The 22,682-nt window shown below is 48.2% G+C and overlaps 1 protein-coding gene across 1 annotated transcript; it reads left to right on the top strand.

The window, feature by feature from the left end:
• The first annotated feature begins 4,853 nt into the window (after positions 1-4,853).
• Positions 4,854-21,982, top strand: LOC115467387 (potassium channel subfamily K member 16-like). Its single transcript, XM_030199259.1, has 5 exons — positions 4,854-5,066; positions 14,691-14,805; positions 15,125-15,291; positions 17,513-17,678; positions 21,632-21,982. The coding sequence occupies exons 1-5, from the start codon at positions 4,854-4,856 to the stop codon at positions 21,853-21,855; spliced, it is 885 nt and encodes a 294-aa protein (XP_030055119.1). The 3' UTR covers positions 21,856-21,982.
• The last annotated feature ends 700 nt before the right edge of the window (positions 21,983-22,682 follow it).

Raw genomic sequence — 22,682 nt, 5'->3', positions numbered from 1 at the left:
TGGCGCATATAAACAGAGATCATTGAAAGTATTATACTAGTATAGGAGAAAAAAAATAACGTGATTTTTTTTCATTATAAATCATTTCTGTAAGCAGTTACAGCTCCAGTATACCCAGTGCAAAATAAGACAGCAGATGTAAATTCTCAAATTGGACTTATTCCAAACACTAAAATGAAAATAAAATGATTTTTTCTACCTCTGAGTTCCAGGGTCCCCTCCCCTCCCTCCGAGTTCCAGGGTCCCCTTCCTCCCTCTCTTCGAGTTCCAGGGTCCCCTCCCTCCCTCCAAGTTCCAGGGTCCCCTCCCCTCACTCTGAGTTCCAGGGTCCCCTTCCTCCCTCTCTTCGAGTTCCAGGGTCCCCTCCCTCCCTCCGAGTTCCAGGGTCCCCTCCCCTCCCTCCCTCTGAGTTCCAGGGTCCCCTTCCTCCCTCTGAGTTCCAGGGTCCTCTCCCCTCCCTCCGAGTTCCAGGGTCCTCTTCCTCCATCCCTTCGAGTTCCAGGGTCCCCTCCCTCCCTCTGAGTTCCAGGGTCCTCTCCCCTCCCTCCGAGTTCCAGGGTCCCCTCCCCTCCCTCCCTCCCTCTGAGTTCCAGGGTCCCCTCCCTCCCTCTGAGTTCCAGGGTCCTCTCCCCTCCCTCCGAGTTCCAGGGTCCCCTTCCTCCCTCCCTTCGAGTTCCAGGGTCCCCTCCCTCCCTCTGAGTTCCAGGGTCCTCTCCCCTCCCTCCGAGTTCCAGGGTCCCCTTCCTCCCTCCCTTCGAGTTCCAGGGTCCCCTCCCTCCCTCTGAGTTCCAGGGTCCTCTCCCCTCCCTCCGAGTTCCAGGGTCCCCTTCCTCCCTCCCTTCGAGTTCCAGGGTCCCCTCCCTCCCTCCGAGTTCCAGGGTCCCCTCCCTCCCTCTGAGTTCCAGGGTCCTCTCCCCTCCCTCCGAGTTCCAGGGTCCCCTCCCCTCCCTCCCTCCGAGTTCCATGGTCCCCAGAGATGACCCACCGAAGCGGGAGTCTCCTGCTGAATTTATTTATTTTTATTTATTTGTTACATTTGTATCCCACATTTTCCCACCTTTTTTCAGGCTCAATGTGGCTTGCGTAGTACCGGAGAGGCGTTAGCTGGTTTCTGTCTGAACAAATCCAAGGTATGAATGAGTACAAGGTGATATTATGGTAGATAAGGTACATGTATGGTAGGTAATTGGAGGAGTTTAGAGAGGGAGAGGGGAGGAAGAGTCAGGTAATGTCCATTACGGTCTTTGGTTATATTGTGTCGCAGGTGTCCAGGTATTTTTTTATGTTGGGTCGGTGGGGTATGCTTTTCTGAACAGGAACATGAATGCGGGAGATTGGCAGGTCCTTCAGTACTAAAGTGCACAGCATGTCACGCACACCTGCCTAGCACATTTCAGTCGTTATGTAACTCCAAACACCCACAGTAGAAATTAAACCCATACAGGGAACGCAGCCCTAACTCCTGTGCCAAACGCACATCTGATAAAGGAGTGCTCAAGGAGGACAGTACACTGACCACAGATAGCTGTTGCAGCATCAGCTACCCCCAAAATGGAAGGTTTCTCATGCCCCCTAACCAGTGGTGGGCTGGAGCAGGCTCTCTCAGGCTCGCAAGAGCCGGTTGTTACGTTTTTAAGAATTTTGGGAGCCGGTTGTTAAAGTAGGGCCCTCCATGGCTACTTTAACAACTGGCTCCCAAAATGTGGGCTTGGGCCCCCTGCTGAATTATCTTTTACTTTGCTGGTGGGGATGCTGAGCCCTGCCAGCCAAGTAAATAGACTACTGCTGCTCCCCGCTCCTTGTTTCCAGCTCTGGGCAGCAGGCTGGGACTTCTCGACCATGTGAGAGAAGTTCCAGCATGCTGCTCAGAGCAAGATGTTGGGAGTGGTGGCAGTCCATTTATTGGCTGCCAGCATAGTATGCCTAGCGTGCCCGCACGAAGGGAGGGAGGAGAGAGAGGCAAGTGTTGTTCCCCCACCCCATCCTCACCCCCGGCCACCCCTGGCCCTTCCAACTGCAGAGCTGGCTACGTCCGGAGAAAGAGCCTGTTGTTAAAAATTTACCAGCACACCCCTGCCCCTAACTCACATTTATTTATTTATTTGTTGCATTTGTACCCCACATTTTCCCACCTCTTTGCAGGCTCAATGTGGCTTACATAGTACCGTGAGGTGTTAGCCACCTCCGGTGATGAAACAAATACAGAGTGATGTTGTTACAGAACATTACAGAATCAAGATTGATATATTGTTCATTGCAGGTTATGGCTTCGTTGTGTTGCTGAGTTCAGTTACTTAAGTTGGATCAGTAGGTTATGCCTTTTCGAACAGATTGGTCTTTAGTGATTTCCGGAAGTTGAGGTGATCCTGCGTTGTCTTTATGGCTTTTGGTAATGCGATCCATAGTTGCGTGCTTATATAGGAGAAGCTGGATCTGTAAACTGATTTGTACTTGAGTCCCTTGCAGCTAGGGTGGTGAAGATTTAGGTATGTTCGTGATGTTCTAATTGTGTTTCTGGTTGGTAGGTCTATGAGATCAGCCATATAACTCTAGGCTTCTTTTAACTCCTGACCCCTATATTTTCTTCAATTTGTTTTAACTTTACTACTTAGTACTTAGTAGCTTCATTGCATGCCCCCTTGTCCAAGTATTTTTGGAAAGAGTAAACAAGCAATTCACATCTACCCGTTCCACTCAGTATTTTATAGACCTCATATAGAGTGTGTAGCATGAAGGTAGCAGTACAGTATCTCCTAAGAACATAAGAGTAGCCATACTGGGTCAGACCAATGGTCCATCTAGCCCAATATCCTGCTTCCACCAGTGGCCAATCCAGGTCACAAGTACCTGGCAGAATCCTAAATAGTAGCAAGATTCTATGCTACTGATCCCAGGGGACAAGCAGTGGCTTCCCCCATGTCTATCTCAATTACAGACTATGGACATTTCCTCCAGGAACTTGTCCAAACATTTTAAAAATCCAGATATGATAACCGCTGTTACCACATCCTCCGGCAGCGAGTTCCAGAGCTTAACTATTCTTTGAGGAAAAAAAATATTTCCTCCTGTTTGTTTTAAAAGTATTTCCATGTAACTTCATCGAGTGTCCCCTAGTCTTTGTAACCATACAAGAATGTAAGACCTTTGAAGTCAGAATGATTGAATATTTTAACACCCAACAGAAAGGACTTAACAAGGACCTGGGGTTCCTAGCCCATTATAAACCATAAAGCTGTATGTCTCTGTTGATCACCCCACCCCTCACCTATCCACACCCATCCTGTTAGAATATCAATGATAAGCTTTGATGTCCCCATGCATACCTCCGACCCAACCCCATCCTCCCACCCTGTCAGACTGTCATAGTAATGCTTGAATGTTTTCACTTATATACACTGTCAGCTAGCACATTTGCTTATTTCCGATCTGACGAAGAAGGGCAACCTTTGAAAGCTAATCAAGAAATGTATTAAGTTATGTCCAATAAAAAAGGTATCATCTTATTTTCTTTTCCATGTTTTATTTTGTTTGATTTCTATTGATAACCTTAAGAGTGGACTAACACGGCTACCACACTCCTCTACATTGAAAGAGTGAAAAATTGATTCACTTTTACCTATTCTACGCCACTCAGGATTTTGTAGACCTCAGTCATATGCCCCCTCAGCCATCTGTTTTCCAAACTGAAGAGCCCTAATCTCTTTAGCCTTTCCTCATACGAGAGGAGCTCCATCCCCTTTATCATTTTGGTCGCTCTTCTTTGACCCTTTTCTAATTCCACTATATCTTTTTTTTTTGAGATAGTGACCACCAGCATTAACTGACTCCGTTTTTCAGGCCGGGTTCACCCAGTTCTAATTTTATCCCTTCTCATGCCTGGACCTGTAGCTCTCATTCCCTGTTAGTTCCCCTAATTAGAAGTAACAGTTTATGTGTTCAGTCGATCCTGAAAATATTGGGGCAGTTGACATCTTTAATCATTATCAGACAAACTCCTATTTTACTTAAGCACATTTTGTCCAAACGTATTTCTGCTAACATCACTAAGCAATTTTTTTTTCCTATAGGATTAAATATTAAAGTAAGTGCCCCTCTCATTAGGGAACACACAGCTCATCAGTCCAAACTTGACTCTGTGCTGCCATTTTAGCTAAAGATTAACCTGTGTCTTTCCACCTGTTCATTTGGATTTAACAGGGGGAGCAGCTTGCATGACGTTCTGCCAGCAAGGATGGGAAGATCTTTCCATTAGCCCGCTATGTAAAGATGCTCCCAAGAGCTCATTAGCAAAAAATCAGGACCTAACACAGAGGGAAGAGACCATTTCCCTGTCCAGTGATTTGCTCGGACTGACGGATTCAGCGCAGGAGGACCTCTCTCAGTGATTTAAATCTTTATTATTTTATGGATTTCTGAGGCTGAGTGGATGATACAGCTTCTTCTGTTCCACTAACAAAAACCCATCCAGCTCTACAGATTGAAGAAAATATGGTGAGGCTGTCAACCTGTTGGTAACGGAAGAACTCTTCCTATTAGGATTCCGCACCACAAAGTTATTAGCAAGGATGAATCTCATTAACTCTGGAACAGAGATGTGGCATCCTGCTGGACACAAGTGCTATGAGGTACCAGCTTTGCAGAACTGCCAAGCCGCTGGCTGCCAGTGAGCCTGGAAGTCTGTATCTTTAGTAGCCGTAGACTCGAATTTAGGTGATCCTAGGAAGCATGAGCTCTATAGGGTCGCCATCACTGCTGTAGGTGGTCGGGAGCGATCCGACAATGTCAGAGTAGATCATTCCCGAGAAGCAGGGCTTTACTTGTCGCACTGCATTCGGTGTTTGCTTAAAAGCAGCATGTCCCGCTTTCTGCTGTGTGACAGGCAGACCGGCTGGGCCTTAGCACTGGTCCTGGGTTATTTTTTGTATCTCTTTCTGGGCGCAATGGTGTTCCAGCTACTGGAGAAACAGGCAGAGGCTGAATCAAGGAACCAGTTCAAGGTGGGCAAGCTCAAATTCCTGCAAAATTACACTTGCTTGGATGGGCCAGCTCTGGAACAGTTTGTACAGGTAAGAGCAGCCTGCGCATGGCGCACTTGTATTGGGGAGTGCTGGAGGAAATGTGGGATGTTCGCAGACTGCTTAGGCAGGGGGGCACTTACAATTCCGGGAAGGGCTTTGTTTATATTCTGGATTATGTCTTATCATTTATATCAAATTAAAATTAGCTAGAAAATGAATTCAGTTAAAGCAAAAATTAATATTGTGTGCTGAGTTCAGTCCTTCTAAGACATTGCTCCATCAGTGCTGTGCCTCTGGTTTCCCCTACTCTCCTTCTCTAGATCCCCTGGGCCTCTTCAGAACCACAGCGCCCTGTGTCTTACCATGTCCTATGATCTAAGGGGGGCAGAAGTGATCCCTGACCTCTCCTGCCCTGCTGGCACTATCTAGGAATATGAAGCTGGTGAGGCAGGAGTGACTGTGGATTGGGTATGGGTGGCATGAGGTTTGAGGATGGGGTTAAGTAGGGGCCTTACTGTATAAATGTCAATGGAATATATTATCTGAGGGTGAGGCACCCCAGTGCTTCCTTCTTTGTACAATACAATAAAATTCAATTCTTTAATGCTGCATATGGTATACTAGCAAGTAATTCTATGCAGAGTATAAAAAGAAGACCAGACATTATATGAATTTACAATAGAATCAATATCACCAACACCGTATTATCACAGAGCCAAAAAAAAACCTCATTTGTCTCCTATGTATTTCCAAAACAAATGTGTTTTTAACTGGTTTCAGAAAGCTATGTGGTACGACAATGACCCTATGTGAATTGGTAAATTATTCAATTTTTTTTCATTTTCAAAGTGAAAATGTAATTAAACAGGAAATCTTATTATTATGGTTGCATCGCCTGGGGGGGGGGGGGGACTGAAGGGGCTGTGGGATCTCCATCTAGGCTACATTATGAGGGAATGCTGCAGAGAATTAGGGACCCTAACATATCACTGTAGGACTGGGAAGCACTGCCGAGTATATGAAACCTTCCCTCCCTTATGGTAGGAAACTGAATAGTTCTAGGTGCATTTTGGTAAATCCTCCTCCTCCTCCTCACCTCTCAGAAAGTCATCTGTCACTCTCACAGAGGCTCTGGGGAATGGACAGTAATATCTGAGATGCAGAGACACCATTCAGGGTCACTGAAGGATTTTCAGTTAGCTTTTGGGATTCAACCACCAGAGGGCAGCAAATCTTCAGGCAGTGGCACAGGACATTTGGTTCTAAAGCACCGAGGACCCCCTTCTCCACTGGCTGTGGGAGTCTGCATGAGTTCTCCGGGCCGGCTTAACCATTAGGCAAGACCAGGAGGTCACAAAGGGCAGCAGTTTCTTCAGAGCAGCAAAGTTTAATATTTAATAAAAGTATGGTATCTGCAGGATTGCTGTGGGATGGTCATTATTGTTGAGTTTGATTATTGAATTCTTGGGTGAGGAGGACAGGTTAGAGGCCTGAAATTGAATTGTAGGTTGCACAAGGTTTGCCTAGGGTTCCCATTACCCATGCACCATCCCTGTGTGTCCCTGTGGTGGAAACGAATCTCTTCACTGAGCTTGTGACCTAATCCTGTCAAACAGTTCAAAAACAAAATGTTACAGAGCATTACCGGATATTTAACGAGTGCATCAAGGCACTTGGTATTTTTGAAAACTCATGCCGCAATGCTTAGAACCCCCACGCTGTTCCGAACAGCTTGGAAAAATACTGCTGAGACAGTGCAAGGAATGAATTCCCCTAATGATCAACGCTAATGACGTGCAGATATAAGCGTGGTCATAGTACATAAGTACATAAGTAGTGCCATACTGGGAAAGACCAAAGGTCCATCTAGCCCAGCATCCTGTCACCGACAGTGGCCAATCCAGGTCAAGGGCACCTGGCACGCTCCCCAAACGTAAAAACATTCCAGACAAGTTATACCTAAAAATGCGGAATTTTTCCAAGTCCATTTAATAGCGGTCTATGGACTTGTCCTTTAGGAATCTATCTAACCCCTTTTTAAACTCCGTCAAGCTAACCGCCCGTACCACGTTCTCCGGCAACGAATTCCAGAGTCTAATTACACGTTGGGTGAAGAAAAATTTTCTCCGATTCGTTTTAAATTTACCACACTGTAGCTTCAACTCATGCCCTCTAGTCCTAGTATTTTTGGATAGCGTGAACAGTCGCTTCACATCCACCCGATCCATTCCACTCATTATTTTATACACTTCTATCATATCTCCCCTCAGCCGTCTCTTCTCCAAGCTGAAAAGCCCTAGCCTTCTCAGCCTCTCTTCATAGGAAAGTCGTCCCATCCCCACTATCATTTTCGTCGCCCTTCGCTGTACCTTTTCCAATTCTACTATATCTTTTTTGAGATACGGAGACCAGTACTGAACACAATACTCCAGGTGCGGTCGCACCATGGAGCGATACAACGGCATTATAACATCCGCACACCTGGACTCCATACCCTTCCTAATAACACCCAACATTCTATTCGCTTTCCTAGCCGCAGCAGCACACTGAGCAGAAGGTTTCAGCGTATCATCGACGACGACACCCAGATCCCTTTCTTGATCCGTAACTCCTAACGCGGAACCTTGCAAGACGTAGCTATAATTCGGGTTCCTCTTACCCACATGCATCACTTTGCACTTGTCAACATTGAACTTCATCTGCCACTTGCACGCCCATTCTCCCAGTCTCGCAAGGTCCTCCTGTAATCGTTCACATTCCTCCTGCGACTTGACGACCCTGAATAATTTTGTGTCATCGGCGAATTTAATTACCTCACTAGTTATTCCCATCTCTAGGTCATTTATAAATACATTAAAAAGCAACGGACCCAGCACAGACCCCTGCGGGACCCCACTAACTACCCTCCTCCACTGAGAATACTGGCCACGCAATCCTACTCTCTGCTTCCTATCTTTCAACCAGTTCTTAATCCATAATAATACCCTACCTCCGATTCCATGACTCTGCAATTTCTTCAGGAGTCAAACGCCTTCTGAAAATCCAGATATACAATATCAACCGGCTCCCCATTGTCCACATGTTTGCTTACCCCCTCAAAAAAATGCATTAGATTGGTGAGGCAAGACTTCCCTTCACTAAATCCGTGCTGACTTTGTCTCATCAGTCCATGTTTTTGTATATGCTCTGCAATTTTATTCTTAATAATAGCCTCCACCATCTTGCCCGGCACCGACGTCAGACTCACCGGTCTATAATTTCCCGGATCTCCTCTGGAACCCTTCTTAAAAATCGGAGTAACATTGGCTACCCTCCAGTCTTCCGGTACTACACTCGATTTTAGGGACAGATTGCATATTTCTAACAGTAGCTCCGCAAGTTCATTTTTTAGTTCTATTAATACTCTGGGATGAATACCATCAGGTCCCGGTGATTTACTACTCTTCAGCTTGCTGAACTGACCCATTACATCCTCCAAGGTTACAGAGAATTTGTTTAGTTTCTCCGACTCCCCCGCTTCAAATATTCTTTCCGGCACCGGTGTCCCCCCCAAATCCTCCTCGGTGAAGACCGAAGCAAAGAATTCATTTAATTTCTCCGCTACGGCTTTGTCCTCCTTGATCGCCCCTTTAACACCATTTTCGTCCAGCGGCCCAACCGACTCTTTGGCCGGTTTCCTGCTTTTAATGTATCTAAAAAAATTTTTACTATGTATTTTTGCTTCCAACGCTAATTTCTTCTCAAAGTCCTTTTTTGCCCTCCTTATCTCCGCTTTGCATTTGGCTTGGCATTCCTTATGATCTATCCTGTTACTTTCAGTTGGTTCTCTTCTCCACTTTCTGAAGGATTGTTTTTTGGCTCTAATGATTTCCTTTATCTTACTGTTTAGCCACGCCGGCTGACGTTTAGTCTTTTTTCCCTTTTTTCTAATACGTGGAATATATTTGTCCTGAACCTCCAGGATGGTGTTTTTAAACAGCATCCACGCCTGATGCAAGTTTTTTACTCTGCGAGCTGCTCCTTTCAGTCTTTTTTTCACCATTTTTCTCATTTTGTCGTAATCACCTTTTCTATAGTTAAACGCTAGCGTACTTGATTTCCTAGTTTCACTTCCTTCAATGCCAATATCAAAACCGATCATATTATGATCACTGTTATCAAGCGGCCCTCGTATCGTTACCCCCTGCACTAGATCATGAGCACCACTAAGGACTAAGTCTAGTATTTTTCCTTCTCTTGTCGGCTCCTGAACTAGCTGTTCCATGAAGCTGTCCTTGATTTCATCAAGAAATCTTATGTCCCTTGCGTGTACAGATGTTACATTAACCCAGTCTATATGCGAGTAATTGAAATCACCCATTATTATTGTGTTGCCCAGTTTGTTTGCGTCCCTGATTTCCTTTAACATTTCCGCATCCGTCTGTTCGTCCTGGCCAGGCGGACGGTAGTACACTCCTATCACTATCCTTTTCCCCTTTGCACATGGAATTTCAATCCACAGTGATTCCAAGGAGTGTTGATCATGTGGGAATTTTTGGAGCGTTAAGGGGAGGATTTTGCCTGGGAATACGCTCAAGAGCATGCCCAGGCACAATCCTCCCGCAGAAGAGGTTTGACAGGTCTGGGCTGTCAAAGCCCTGGTGTGGGGTTGCCATAGTTGCCCTAAGAAAAAAGAGGACACATGCACCGTCCCCTATCTGCTGCTCTCTAACTCTTCTCTTGTTTCCAGGGCTTCCTTTCCATTTATTTCTTTACTTTCCTCTTCATTTTTTTTTTTGTTACATTTGTACGCCACGCTTTCCCACTCATGGCAGGCTCAATGCGGCTTACATGGGGCAATGGAGAGTTAAGTGACTTGCCCAGAGTCACAAGGAGCTGCCTGTGCCTGAAGTGGGAATTGAACTCAGTTCCTCAGGACCAAAGTCCACCACCCTAACCACTAGGCCACTCCTCCACTCCATCCATACATCCATAGGTAAAAGCGAGGTCCTCCGTGGACTTGATTGGAGGAGGCATAGAGTGGATCCAGCTTTTGCCTATTTTCTCCATCCAGGATTTCTCCTCTCTCCTCCCCTCCATCCATGTTTATCTCACTTCCTCTCTCTTCTCTTCCCTCCCCTCCATCCATGTCCAGAATTTCTCCTCTCTCCCATCCATCCATCCATGTGCAGTTTTTCTCCTCTTTTCCCTTTCCCTCATCTCCATCAGCATGCATCTCCTTCCTCTTTCTTCCCTTCCCTCCATCCATATGCATCTCCTTCTTTTCTCTTCCCTTTCCTCCATCCATGTCCAGCAATTTTCCTCTACCTCCCTCCATCCATGTCCAGTATGTCTCCTCTCTCCCCTCAATCCATGTGCACCTCCTTCCTCTGTCTTCCCTCCCCTCCATCCATGTCCAGCATTTCTCCTCTCTCCTCTCTCCCTTCCCCTCCATCTGTGTGCAACTCTCCTCTCTCCCCTGCCCTTTCCTCCATCCATATCCAGCAATTCTCCTATCTCACCTGCCCCCTCCATCCATCCATGTCCAGCAATTCTCCTCTCTCCCCTGCCCTCCCCTCTATGTCCAGCGATTTATCCTCTTTCCCCTCCCACCCATGTCCAGCGACTCTATATCGTGGCTGTCCTTTGAGACAGGCGAGCTTGGCCTTAAAGATTTTTCCCATCTTTCTTTGGAAATATTGGACAGGTACACATTACAAACCACTTACAACCTAACCATGACCCCTGAGGCAGGTGTTGTTTCATGCCGAAACACGGCCCGTGTCGGGTCACTTATCAATAAATCACTCCTGTTGTCTCAGTCTTGAAGGCCCAGTGTTGCTTTTTTTGCCAGATAAAAAAATTCCTTGTGGCCATCCCATCAGGGGCTTAAAGAATAGGGTTTCACAGACCTCTGGGACATGTCACTGTATGGAGTGGAGGAGTAGCTTAGTGGTTAGAGCATCAGGCTTGCTATTCTGGGGTGCCTGGTTCAAATCCCACCACTGCTCCTTGTGATCTTGGACAAGTCACTTAACTGTCCATTGCCTCAGGTATAAAATTAGCTTGTGAACCTTCCAGGGATGGGGCAAATAAATCACCTTGAGCTGCTACCAAAAAGGGTGTGAGCAAAATCTAAATACACGCTGTGTGCCTCGAGGGGGGGGGGGGCTACAAAGAGAAGATTGGCTTCATTCACTGCAGTGAAGTTCCTTGCCTAGCAGATTCTTGGAACTTTTCTGTGGAACAGTGTATCCTTCCTCCCCCTCCCTCAGCCACTGAGGCCATCATTGGATTCTGTGTGTAATATATACACTAGGGATAGCATATCTAGTGAACATGATACACATGGTGTGGTCAGGTGTCCTACTTTATACAGGACAGGCCTGTTTTTAAGGAGATTATCCATTGTCCTGCTTAAGCAAGTACAGGACATTCTGTTGCCCTGCGTTTCAAAGTGCCCATACACAGGGAACCAAAAGTGACTGAATTTCATATACAGCGATCCCAGGTCTCCACCAAGATAATCTTTCAGCTAGATATTTAAGAGGAGAAATTTTCCAGGTCAAGGAGGGTTCACTGGAAGTGAGATAAAACAGAGGGAGGTGTTGCTCATTCCTGAGGACGGGGCACGATTATAAAAAGAGGATGCGGCTGAGTCAAGGATAGTTCTCAACCAGAGGGAGACAGCCAAGGGGGATGTGCTCTTAGCATGCTCTAAGGAGGGGAAGACAGGAGACTCTTCCTTTCCAGTTGAAAACAGGGCAACTCTCCAGTGAGACAGAGTGAGTAAGTAGGAGACCCATCAGAACAATGTCCAAGTTGCTGAGCGTCTCTAAATCTCACCCATAAAGAGCCTGGTCCTGAGATACTGATCTCCAATAAGGCTTTGGCATGAATTCTGTGAACTTTCTTCAGTTTTCCACCGGGTAGGAGAAAAAGTGCAAGTGGGAGGCTCAAGTTTCTTTCAGGGAGTACTCAAGATGATTGAAGGAATTAGGAGTTAGCTGATGCCTTTTCAGTAGTGTCCATGGAGAGCTTACAACCTCACAGGCAATGGAGGGTTAAGTGACTTGTCCAATGTAATGTGGAGCATAAGTACATAAGTAATGCCATACTGGGAAAAGACCAAGGGCCCATCGAGCCCAGCATCTTGTCCACGAAAGCGGCCAATCCAGGCCAAGGGCACCTGGCAAGCTTCCCAAACGTACAAACATTCTATACATGTTATTCCTGGGATTTTGGATTTTTCCAAGTCCGTTTAGTAGCGGTTTATGGACTCGTCCTTTAGGAAACCGTCCAACCCCTTTTTAAACTCTGCTAAGCTAACCGCCTTCACCACATTTTCCGGCAATGAATTCCAGAGTTTAATTACACGTTGGGTGAAGAAAAATTTTCTCCGATTTGTTTTAAATTTACTACACTGTAGTTTAATCGCATGCCCCCTAGTCCTAGTATTTTTGGAAAGCATGAACAGATGCTTCACATCCACCTGTTCCACTCCACTCATTACCTCTATCATGTCTCCCCTCAGCCGTCTCTTCTCCAAGCTGAATAGCCCTAGCCTCCTTAGTCTTTCTTCATAGGGAAGTCGTCCCATCCCCGCTATCATTTTAGTCGCCCTTCGCTGCACCTTTTCCAGCACTGGATTTGAGCCCTGGCTTCCCTGGTTCTGAGTCCACTAGTCTAATCACCGGGCTGCTCCTCCATTTCTTCAAGCCCTCACTGAAACAAACTGGGATCTCCCACTGTCCCTTCTTCCTTTTCACATACAAAAATACATCAGTATTTTGTTAGAGAACAAGGCTCCAGGACCAGGCTTCCATCCCTGAGACATAAGGACCCTCAGACTCTTGGACTCTAATGAGTCTCTTATTGACCCAGTCCTGAGGGCAACTGGAGAGACCCCTTCTCTCCACATGGAAAGGAAAGGCCTCGTCTACAACACCTGAGAACCCAGGCCCCTTGGTTTTCTCCCTCTGGTTGACAGTCCTCCGGGACCCAAGTGTCTGGGGAGTAGGCTGTACCTTCCTCCCCCAGACTTACAGCACCCTCATGAACCCTCCCGTACCTAGGCAGCTCTTCATTTCACTAATTGAGCATTTCTAGGGGGTTTCCACATATACCATCACTAGTTTACGGAGACACTTCAGACGCAACGGTGCTCTTCCAGAATAAAAGTACTTAGTAAAAAAAAAAAAAAAATGTTTCTTCAGATCAAACTCTGCATATGGTAACAGGTTTAGATGCAGTTTTTACACCCCTCTGTGGCACACTTCTTCCCTCTCTTTGCACTCCTCAATTCCCCAAGGACCCTTTTTTGGTACCTGTTACTCCAAATACTTGAATCTTTCTTTGTAACTCCTTTCTAGCTCTCCTTCTTTAGACGCTTGGATAAAGTAATGGTTGGTCAGGCAGCTCTCTCCTCTCCTTTCCTCTCCCCACACTGCTGGATCAGTTAGGAAGACTACATCACTGGACTGTAGGAACTTCTCTGCAAGGTCTTCTGCATCCACTACTGGATGCTAGATACAGGAGACAGGCTTCCTTCCTCTACAGCTCCAGAAACACTCAGGAACACAAGACAACCTTTCTCCTTTCCTGCTCCTTCCCAGTTCTAGAAGACAAGATTGCAGTTATCCTTCCCCATCTAGAACCCTTTAGGTTATCAAATCTTCAGTGAAACCCACTAATCAACACCCGGGGATCAGTGGCGTTCCGACGCTGGCTGACACCCGGGGCGGATCGCCGATGCGCCCCCCCCCCCCCGTGTGCAGCGTGGCGCCCCCCCCCCAGCGAAATGACACCCTCCCGGGTGCACGCCGCTGGGGGGGGCCACGGCGCGCACCTCTCGCCCTGTCGGCTCCGGGTTCACATGTGTTCACTGCTCCTTCTGCCCCGGAACAGGAAGTAACTTGTTCCCGGGCAGAGGGAGCAGTGAACACATGTGAACTCGGAGACAGGGCGACAGGCGCGTGCCACGGCACGCCCCCAGCGGCGTGCACCCGGAGCGAACCGCCCCCACCGCCCCCCCCCCTTGGTACTCCACTGCCGGGGATGTAAAGAACATAAGCGTTGCCATACAAACGAAGGTCCATCAAGCCCAGCATCATGTTTCCAACAGTGGCCAATCCAAGTTACAAGTATCTGGCAAGATCCCAAAACAGTACAATATATTTTATGCTGCTTATCCTAGAAATAAGCAGTGGATTTTCCCCAAGTCCATCTTAATAATGTCTTATGGACTTTTTATTTTAGGAAGTTAGCCAAACCTTTTTTTTTAAACCCCGCTAAGCTAACTGCTTTTACCACATTCTCTGGCAATGAATTCCAGAGTTTACTTACACATTGAGTGAAGAAATATTTTCTCTGATTTGTTTTAAATGTACTACTCTGTAGCTTCATTGCATGCTTCCTGTTCCCTCAGCTGCTCTTTCCCCCTGGCATGTGTTTCTTTATAAGCAGGACAAAGAAGGGTGTGTTGGAGCAACCACAGAGGCTAGGAGGGTTTGCTTATTATGTCTTCATGCTGCCCACCTGCTGCTAATCTAACAGCCAAGGAGGATGAGGTGGATGGAGCTCAGCTATTTAAGCATGCTGGTTGGTGGCGGTGCTGCTTCTCCCAAGGGACTACATTGTGTTATGCTACTCCAGGTATGATGCGTGGCTTTCACCCTTCTTTTTCTCCTCTAGATCATCATGGAAGCCTGGGAGAAAGGGGTGAACCCAAAAGGAAATTCTACCAATCCCAGCAACTGGGACTTCAGCAATGCTCTCTTCTTCGCAGGAACTGTGGTTACAACCATTGGTAAGAGCCTCATGTTCAGCTGCTGCTCCCCGAGACCTGCTCAGATTCAGCTACCACTTCTGTTTAAAAAAGCAGGACTTCCAGAGGGCTAGGATAGGCACCCCCTCCTCACCCCTGCCTGGTGCCTGCTCTCAGGTAAAAGCCATGCCCATGATGATGGATACATTCTTTAGCCAAAAGCCAGCACGAGAGTGTGAACAGGCTCCTGTTTTGTTTGAAGATAACAGATTTGTTGATGGATTGTGGCTTTTAGGTCTCTCTGCACAGAATACTACCGTTTCTGCTGCACAAAACATCTCCTTTTTTTCTTTTTCTGCAGGTTACGGGAACCTGTCCCCAAGCACCATTGCTGGCCAGGCCTTCTGTGTTTTCTACGCCCTGGGCGGGATTCCCCTTAACCTGGCATTCCTGAAACAGCTGGGTAAAGCACTCAACATGTACTTGGTTAGGCTGGAGAGATGTCTGCAGCGGCCTGGCCACTCTATGGTATGCACAGTCAAAATCCATAGCCTTGTTCCCTAGCAGAGAGCCTGTGCACGGCAGTAGGATGAGCGATGAATAGGCCGCTTTCAGAGTGACATTCTAATGCTGCCTCCATCACACATCTCTGCTAGAAGCGGCAGCTTCTAACCTCAAATATTCAAACATACAGCATCTTTCTACTCTTATTCCTAAGCAGGGGCGTAGCCAGACCTTGCGGCGGGAGGGGCCAGAGCCCGAGGTGGGAGGGTATATTTTTGTCTACCACCCCGTCTCCGCCCCCGCTGCCTTACCGCCACCTCGCTGCCGCAATTTAATACCTTGGCGCTGAAGCCTTCATCTAGCGCCGATCTCGGCGCCGCTGTGTTGCCTGCCCTGCTCATTCTTCTCCTCACGCCCTGCATGCTCCTTTTAGTGAAATTGAGCGTGTTCAGTTTCACTAAAAGGAGCATGCTGGTACTCGCATGTGTGAGCATCCTTATGGGCGGTTTCATGAGCACATTGCTGGTTGTCAAGTACCTGACCACCTTGAAGAGCTGGCAAGTAATTACTTGAAAACACAAGACCCCTGAAGGAGGGCCGCTGAGAGACTGGGCCAGGCCCGGGGCAAGGCTGCCCCTGGGGCCCCACCCCTGCCGCCCCTGCCGCCCTCGCCACCACCACTCCCCCCTCTACCCCCAAGGTTGCCACCGCTCCCCCCCTGAGGTTGCCGCAGCCACTGCTCCCCCCCCCCCCCCCCCCGAGGTCGCCGTCGCTCCCCCCCTCTCCGTCCGCCACCGGGCCAGGCCCCCTGCATTGAAATTGCAGTCTCACCTCTGTAAAAGCAGCGCTGCAGGCAGCAGAACGACTCCCTTCTTTCCTCCTTGTGTCCCGCCCTCGCAGAAGTTACATCAGACAAGGGCGGGACACAGGGAGGGAAGGAGGGCCGAAGGGAGGCGCTCTGCTGCCTGCAGCGCTGCTTTCACGGAGGTGAGACTGCAATTTCAATGCAGGGGGCAGATGGTCAATGACAGACGGTGGGTGGGACTGCGGTGCCGGACCCCCCCATGGAGGTCCAGGCCCGGGGAATTTTGTCCCCCCTGCCCCCCCTTTCAGCGGCTATGCCCTGAAGACGCTTGTTTATAGCGAAACATGATCATGTCGGGTCCTAATGTGGTTATTCGATTGCCTATTGAAAAATTAACCCGAGAGGGAATTCATCATTTACAAGTTAACAGTTGACTTGATCTGAAAAGTGACAATATTTTGATAAAAATTTAAAAATATATTTTTTTGCATTACAAACGGTTGTTATAATATTATTATATGCATATTCATTAGAGTTATCCTGAAAACCTGACCCGTTGGTGGACCTCAAGGGCTTAGAGCGAATGCCAAGGTTCTACTATAGGTAGTCTGGGGTTTGTTCAGCGTTTCTCTACCCAGTACCCGGGGAACGCCAAGCTAGGGTTACCATATTTTGCCCCCCAAAAAGGAGGACACATACCACGCCCCTTCACACCCCGCCCCCTGCCATGCCCTCGCTCCGCCCCCTGCAACACACTCACTCTGCCCCCTCTCACATTCCCCCCCCCCCGTCACACACCCCGTCACTTCCCCTCCCCGTCACCCCCCTCCCCTTACCTTACTACTGCCCTGGTGGTCTAGTGACCTCTTCGGGGCAGGAAAGAGCCCCCTCTTTCCTGCCCGGAGCGCTGCCCTGCATGCATCCTTCCTGTTGGTGATCTCGGCGCCGATTCAAAATGGCCGCCGAGAGTTGAAGTCTTGCGAGGTCACTGCAACTCTCGGTGGCCATTTTGAATCGGCATCAAGATCACCAACAGGAAGGATGCATGCAGGGCAGCGCTCCGGGCAGGAAAGAGGAGGCTCTTTCCTGCCCTGAAGGCGGAAGAGGTCACTAGGCCACCAGGGCAGTAGTAAGTAAGGGGAGGGGAAGCTACCAATCTGCCCATTTGTCCGGATTTCTGGACAAACGGGCAGATTGGCAAAACCCGCCTGGTTGCCCGGACATGTCCTCAAAAAGAGGACATGTTCGGGTAAATCCAGACATATGGTAACCCTACGCCAAGTCAGTCTGGTTTTCAAGATACCCACAATGAATACGCATGAGATGCATTTGCGTACAATGGAGGTTCCTTGAGGACTGGGTTAAGAAACCTTGGGTTAGGTTGTGTTCCGTGCATTCTCTGCATCTGAGCAGATCTTTCTTTCTCTCCTTCATTTCCAGGTTGTACAGGCGCTTACTATGACCTTCTTCCTGGTGGCTGGTACTCTGCTCTTCCTCATCTTCCCCCCAATGATCTTCAGTTATGTGGAAGGATGGAGCTATGGCGAGGGTTTCTACTTTGCCTTCATCTCCCTCAGCACCATCGGGTTTGGCGACTATGTGATAGGTAAAAGAACTGGGACCTGAGCTCGTGTATTACCTTCTGAGAACAGAAGAGAAAAGAGAAATGAGATAAAAAGAGGGATGTGAAAGCAAAGCTTTGGAATTTCTCACTGCAGTGGATGCTGGGGATGAATTCGGGATCTTGCACACTATTTAACAAATGCACCTATCAAAGCCACCTCGTCCTCTAAGATTTTTCATGAAGAGAAATAAAAAAAAAGCTTAAGAGTTGCAGCTACCTTTTAAATTTTAAATGCATAACTTACATAAGAACATAAGAATAGTCATACTGGGTAAGACCAATGGTCCATATAACCCAGTATCCTATTTCCAACAGCGGCAAATCCGGGTCGTAAGTACCTGGCAGAAAACCAATTAGTAGCAACATTCTTTGCTACCAATCCCGGGTCAGGCAGTGGCTTCCCCATGTCCATCTCAATAGCAGACTATGGACTTTTCCTCCAGGAACTTGTCCAAACCTTTTAAAAAACTTAGATACACTAATCACTGTTACCACATCCTCCATTCTTTGAGTGAAAAAATATCTCTTCCTATTTGTTTTAAAAGTATTTCCATGTAACTTAATTGACTTTCCCCTAGTCTTTGTACTTTCTGAAAGAGTAAAAAAAAATCGATTCACGAGCCCTAATGTTAAAAGTGATATCAATACTGCTGCTGAAAATATGTATAACTGCCAGCTTTGACAATCCATGTATGTCACTAGAGCTTTTACTATTTGGCCATATCCGAATAATGAAAAACATTATTCAGTCGAATACAAATACCAAATATGAATAAAGGGCATTCAGCTTTAACATCTATATATATAAAACTCACCCTCAATGTTCTGAAGACAGTAACGTCAGTGAAGCCAAGCCCTGACTTCCCTCAAAAAGGTTCGAAGGTTCGTGGTGGTGAAGCCACCAAAATCGCTCCGGGTCCCGCCCTCGAGGGCGGAGCAATGGCAGAACAACGAAGGGGTTGGCAAGGAGGGAGGCAGGGAGGCGGGGGTGGGTGGGAAATCGCTACGGGCCCCGCCCTCGAGGGCGGAGCAAGGGCAGAACAACGAAGGGGTTGGCAGGGAGGTGGGGGGGGGGGGAAATCGCTACGGGCCCTGCCCTCATGTCAAACGTCATGATGTTGAGGGCGGAGCAATGCCACAACAATGAAGGGGTTGGCGGGGAGGGGTGTTGCCGACGGAAACCTTGCTAGCGCCTGTTTCATTTGCTCAGAAACGGGCCTCTTTTACTAGTAACCAATAATAAAAGAAGCAACGTGAAATCAGAGATGAAATGTTTATTTCAGTAGGATTCAGCACAGTAGAGCCCTGGACTATTCATATTTGAATTTTTAAAATCACTATTCAGGGCCGAATCGAATCAAATATGAGTGTTCGGTACAGCCCCGCTTTAAACGTTTGCCCCGATATTCAGCCCACAGTGGTCAATGTATTTTTAAACGCCAGCCGCTGGGGTTTATTCAGTGCCAGCGCTGAGTACTTGGGTATAAAGTGGCCACCGGTGCTTTTCGGGGTACAGACCAGCATTTCAGTGGCGTTCCTAAGGGAGCTAACACCTGGGGCGGATCGCTGATGCACTCCACCCTCCCGGCGAAAGGACAACCCCCGGCGAAAGAACCCCCCCCCCCGGGTGCACGCCGCTGGGGGGGGGGTGCCGCGCGCCTGTCCGCTTCGTTCGTTTCCATGCTCCCTCTGCCCTGGAACAGGAAGTAACCTGTTCTGGGGCAGAGGGAGCACAGAATGAACGTAGCGGACAGGGGCGCGGCACCCCCCCCCCCAGCAGCGTGCACCCGGGGTGGACCGCACCCACCGCCTCCCCCCCTCCTTGGTATGCCACTGCAGCATTTGGATAACTCCCCGGTAGAGTTAAATCTGCCTTTTTGCTGTCCTAACTTTATCTGCACAAGAGCCTAGTTAGCGAGACAGAATATTGTCGCTAATTCCCGGATTCTATATAGTGTGACTGAAACTGCCCGTGCAAATCTGTTCGCATTCTTAACAAGCCAGTCAGCATAGCGTTACCATATTTGCCCTAAGAAAAAAAAAGGACACATACCCCGCCCCCCTGTCACACCCCTTCCTCACCCCTTCCCCGCCCCCCTGTGCAAGACTTCAATGGAAGTCTCGCGAGGCTACCGCTTGAACTGTTAACAGCAACTTTGAAGCGGCAAAGGGTCTCCCAGCCAGTCCCAGGAGTTGAACACCTGAGCTGGCAGTCAAACTCAGGTCTTCTGTAGGGCTTCCAATCAGCCATTTGGCTACCTCTGATAACACACAACTCAAGCCCCCAAAACTTAAGGCCTACCAACAACAGCCTCCTTTGCAGAAACCAATCAAATGGCAAGTCAGCCAGCCCAGCCCAGGCACAAACACACCAGGACCTAGTACAGTTAAAGCAGTTTTTCACTAACTCACAGGAACCATCGTGCCAGTCAGTCACTAGTGTAAATGCATTGCCAAATTATCGTTATAACTTGCGACACCGCTGTTTTCGCAGCTGATCCCTAGCATATAGTTTAGTGCTTTGGCTTCACGATATGGGACACAGACGGTTACCGCTAAGGCTGGCTGGCGGCGCTGGCTGCTGGCACACGCACAGTCACTGCAGCCTCGTCATTGGGGTTATGGCGGTGGCGGAAGGCGGATAATCAGCTGATCAGAAGGCAGGCTGGCTGGCACACGCACAGACGCTGCAGCCTGCCTGCGTCGGCCCATGCCGCGTGCGTGCATACTATATGCTCCCAGGTGCATAGCTCCCTTACCTTGGTTGTTTAGCCCCTCAACCCCCCCCCCCCAACCCACTTCCCACAACTCTACACCATTACCATAGCCCTAAGGGGTGAAGGGGGGCACCTACATGTGGGTACAGTGGGTTTTGGGTGGGTTTTGGAGGGCTCCCATTTACCACCACAAGTGGAACAGGTGGGGGGGGGAGGATGGTCCTGGGTCCACCTGTCTGAAGTGCACTGCACCCACCCAAGGACTTGCATACTGCTATCAGGGAGCTGGGTATGACATTTGAGGCTGGCATAGAGGCTGGCAAAAAAGGTGTTTTTTTTGTTTTGTTTTTGGGTGGGAGGGGGTTGGTGACCACTGGCCCGTTTCCCTCCGGTGGTCATTTGGTCAGTTGGGACCCCTTTTTGAAGCTTAGTTGTGAAAAAAAAGGTACCAAGTAAAGCCGGCGAAATGCTCGTCAAGCCTGGCTTTTTTTTTTTCCATTACCATGCGAAGCCGGCCATCTCGTGAGCACGCCCCCATCCTACCTCCGTCCCACCTTCACTACCCTGCCGACACGCCCCCTTGATGTTTCGGCAGCTCCACGACAGAAAGCAGTTGAACCAGGCCAAAATCAGCTTTCGATTATACCGATTTCGCTCGTCAGGGCCGCCCTTCTTTTTTCCATTATCGGCCGAGGATGGCCATCTCTTAACCACGCCCCCATCCCACCTTCGGTACACTGCCGACACGCCCCCTTTATCTTTGGCCGTCCCTGCGATGGAAAACAGTTGAGGATGGCCAAAATCGGCTTTCAATTATACCAATATGGGCGCCCTTCTCCTTCGAAAATAAGCTGGTTGGCATCTTTGGAGCAGTGGGCTGAAAACCAGGGTAGATGGGCAAGTCATTTTCACCCTCTATTACTTCTGATGCAAACCAGAGATGCCAAGGGTGGTGTGCTCCAAACAGTGAAATGAGGTATAAATTTATAAAGTAATGGCACTCATTTTCAACGCCCATAGACTTACAAAGTTACATAGAAAGACCAGCTGTATTCAGCCTCCTCCGTCACTGTGTGGAATTGGGAGGTGCTGGTCATCAAGGCAACTTCAGATGATTTGTGGCTCCTTCTACCCATGTCCTCTCTGTAGTGTAATTATTTGTCTAAGTGTGCTTTAAGTGGACTGTGTCCAAGGCTACATCTTCGTCTTTCCTTTCAGGAACGGACCCCAACAAGCACTACATCTCAGTGTACCGCAGCCTAGCTGCCATATGGATCATCTTTGGCTTGGCCTGGCTGGGGCTGGTCTTCAACCTTGGCACAGAACTGATGGAAAAGATCTTCCAGCTGAAATGGCACAAGACAAGCCGAATGACAGTGGAGAACAGCATCACCAAGTTAGAAGATCAGCTGGACCAGTCGAGGGATCAGGAAGGCAGATGAGACTTGGAAAGTGGCAGGCTTTGCATCAGGATGAGGCCTACCAGTCAAGGTTCAGCTGCGGGACACTGGCTGCTGTACCCAGTGCCAGGCCTGTGTGGGGCTCCACCACTTTGGAAAAAGAGACAAAAATACCTCATTAGTTAACCCCTTGTTGTCTGTTCCACTGGAATCCCACTGTTAGTGTAGAGAATGGAGACATTCACGGCTCTTTGTCTTATAAAGAAATTATACCTACCAGCAGAGAGCTGACACTTATTCTAGCTTCTTATGAAGAATAGTTAGTGTACACAGTGCTGTACAAGGCAAAGGAGTTATGTTACTTAGGCTGTTATTCATCACAAACTGACAAATATATGATCTGTCATTTTTTGATTGGCTGAGTTGTACCTTTTGGCCAACACCCTTTTCCTTCCTTATATGTTCACGTGTTTAAGTTGTATTTCTTTCTTTGGGCCCTTCTTGTCTGGGATTTTTCATCTGCTACTGTTAAAACTCATTTTTATGTGTCTCTCCCCTCCAGGGGCGTAGCCAGACACCCACATTTGGGTGGGCCTGGGCCCAAGATGGGTGGGCAGAAGAACGCCGCCCTGTACCACAAGTGATTTGGTCTCTCACTCTCTTGCCTGCATGCCATATGGTCTCTCAAACATCCCCCCTACCCAGCATACCTTTTAAATATCAGATTTTCACCGGCAGTGAGCAGCAACTAACATACACTGCTCATGTTGGCCCCACAGTCTTCCCTCTGATGCAACTTCCTGTTCCCACATAGGCGGGAATACATCAGAAGGAAGGCTGGTATGCAGGAGGGACAGTTGTTGGGAGTT

Source organism: Microcaecilia unicolor, chromosome 3 (assembly GCF_901765095.1).
Source record: "Microcaecilia unicolor chromosome 3, aMicUni1.1, whole genome shotgun sequence".
Classification (NCBI taxonomy): Eukaryota; Metazoa; Chordata; class Amphibia; order Gymnophiona; family Siphonopidae; genus Microcaecilia; species Microcaecilia unicolor.
This window is presented reverse-complemented; position numbering and strand designations above follow the sequence as displayed.

Coding starts and splice junctions, on each gene's coding strand:
- LOC115467387 (XM_030199259.1), top strand. CDS start 4,854: ATGTCCCGCTTTCTGCTGTGTGACAGGCAGACCGGCTGGGCCTTAGCA. Junction 15,292..17,512: donor AGCGGCCTGGCCACTCTATG/GTATGCACAGTC, acceptor CTTCATTTCCAG/GTTGTACAGGCGCTTACTAT. Junction 17,679..21,631: donor GTTTGGCGACTATGTGATAG/GTAAAAGAACTG, acceptor CTTTCCTTTCAG/GAACGGACCCCAACAAGCAC.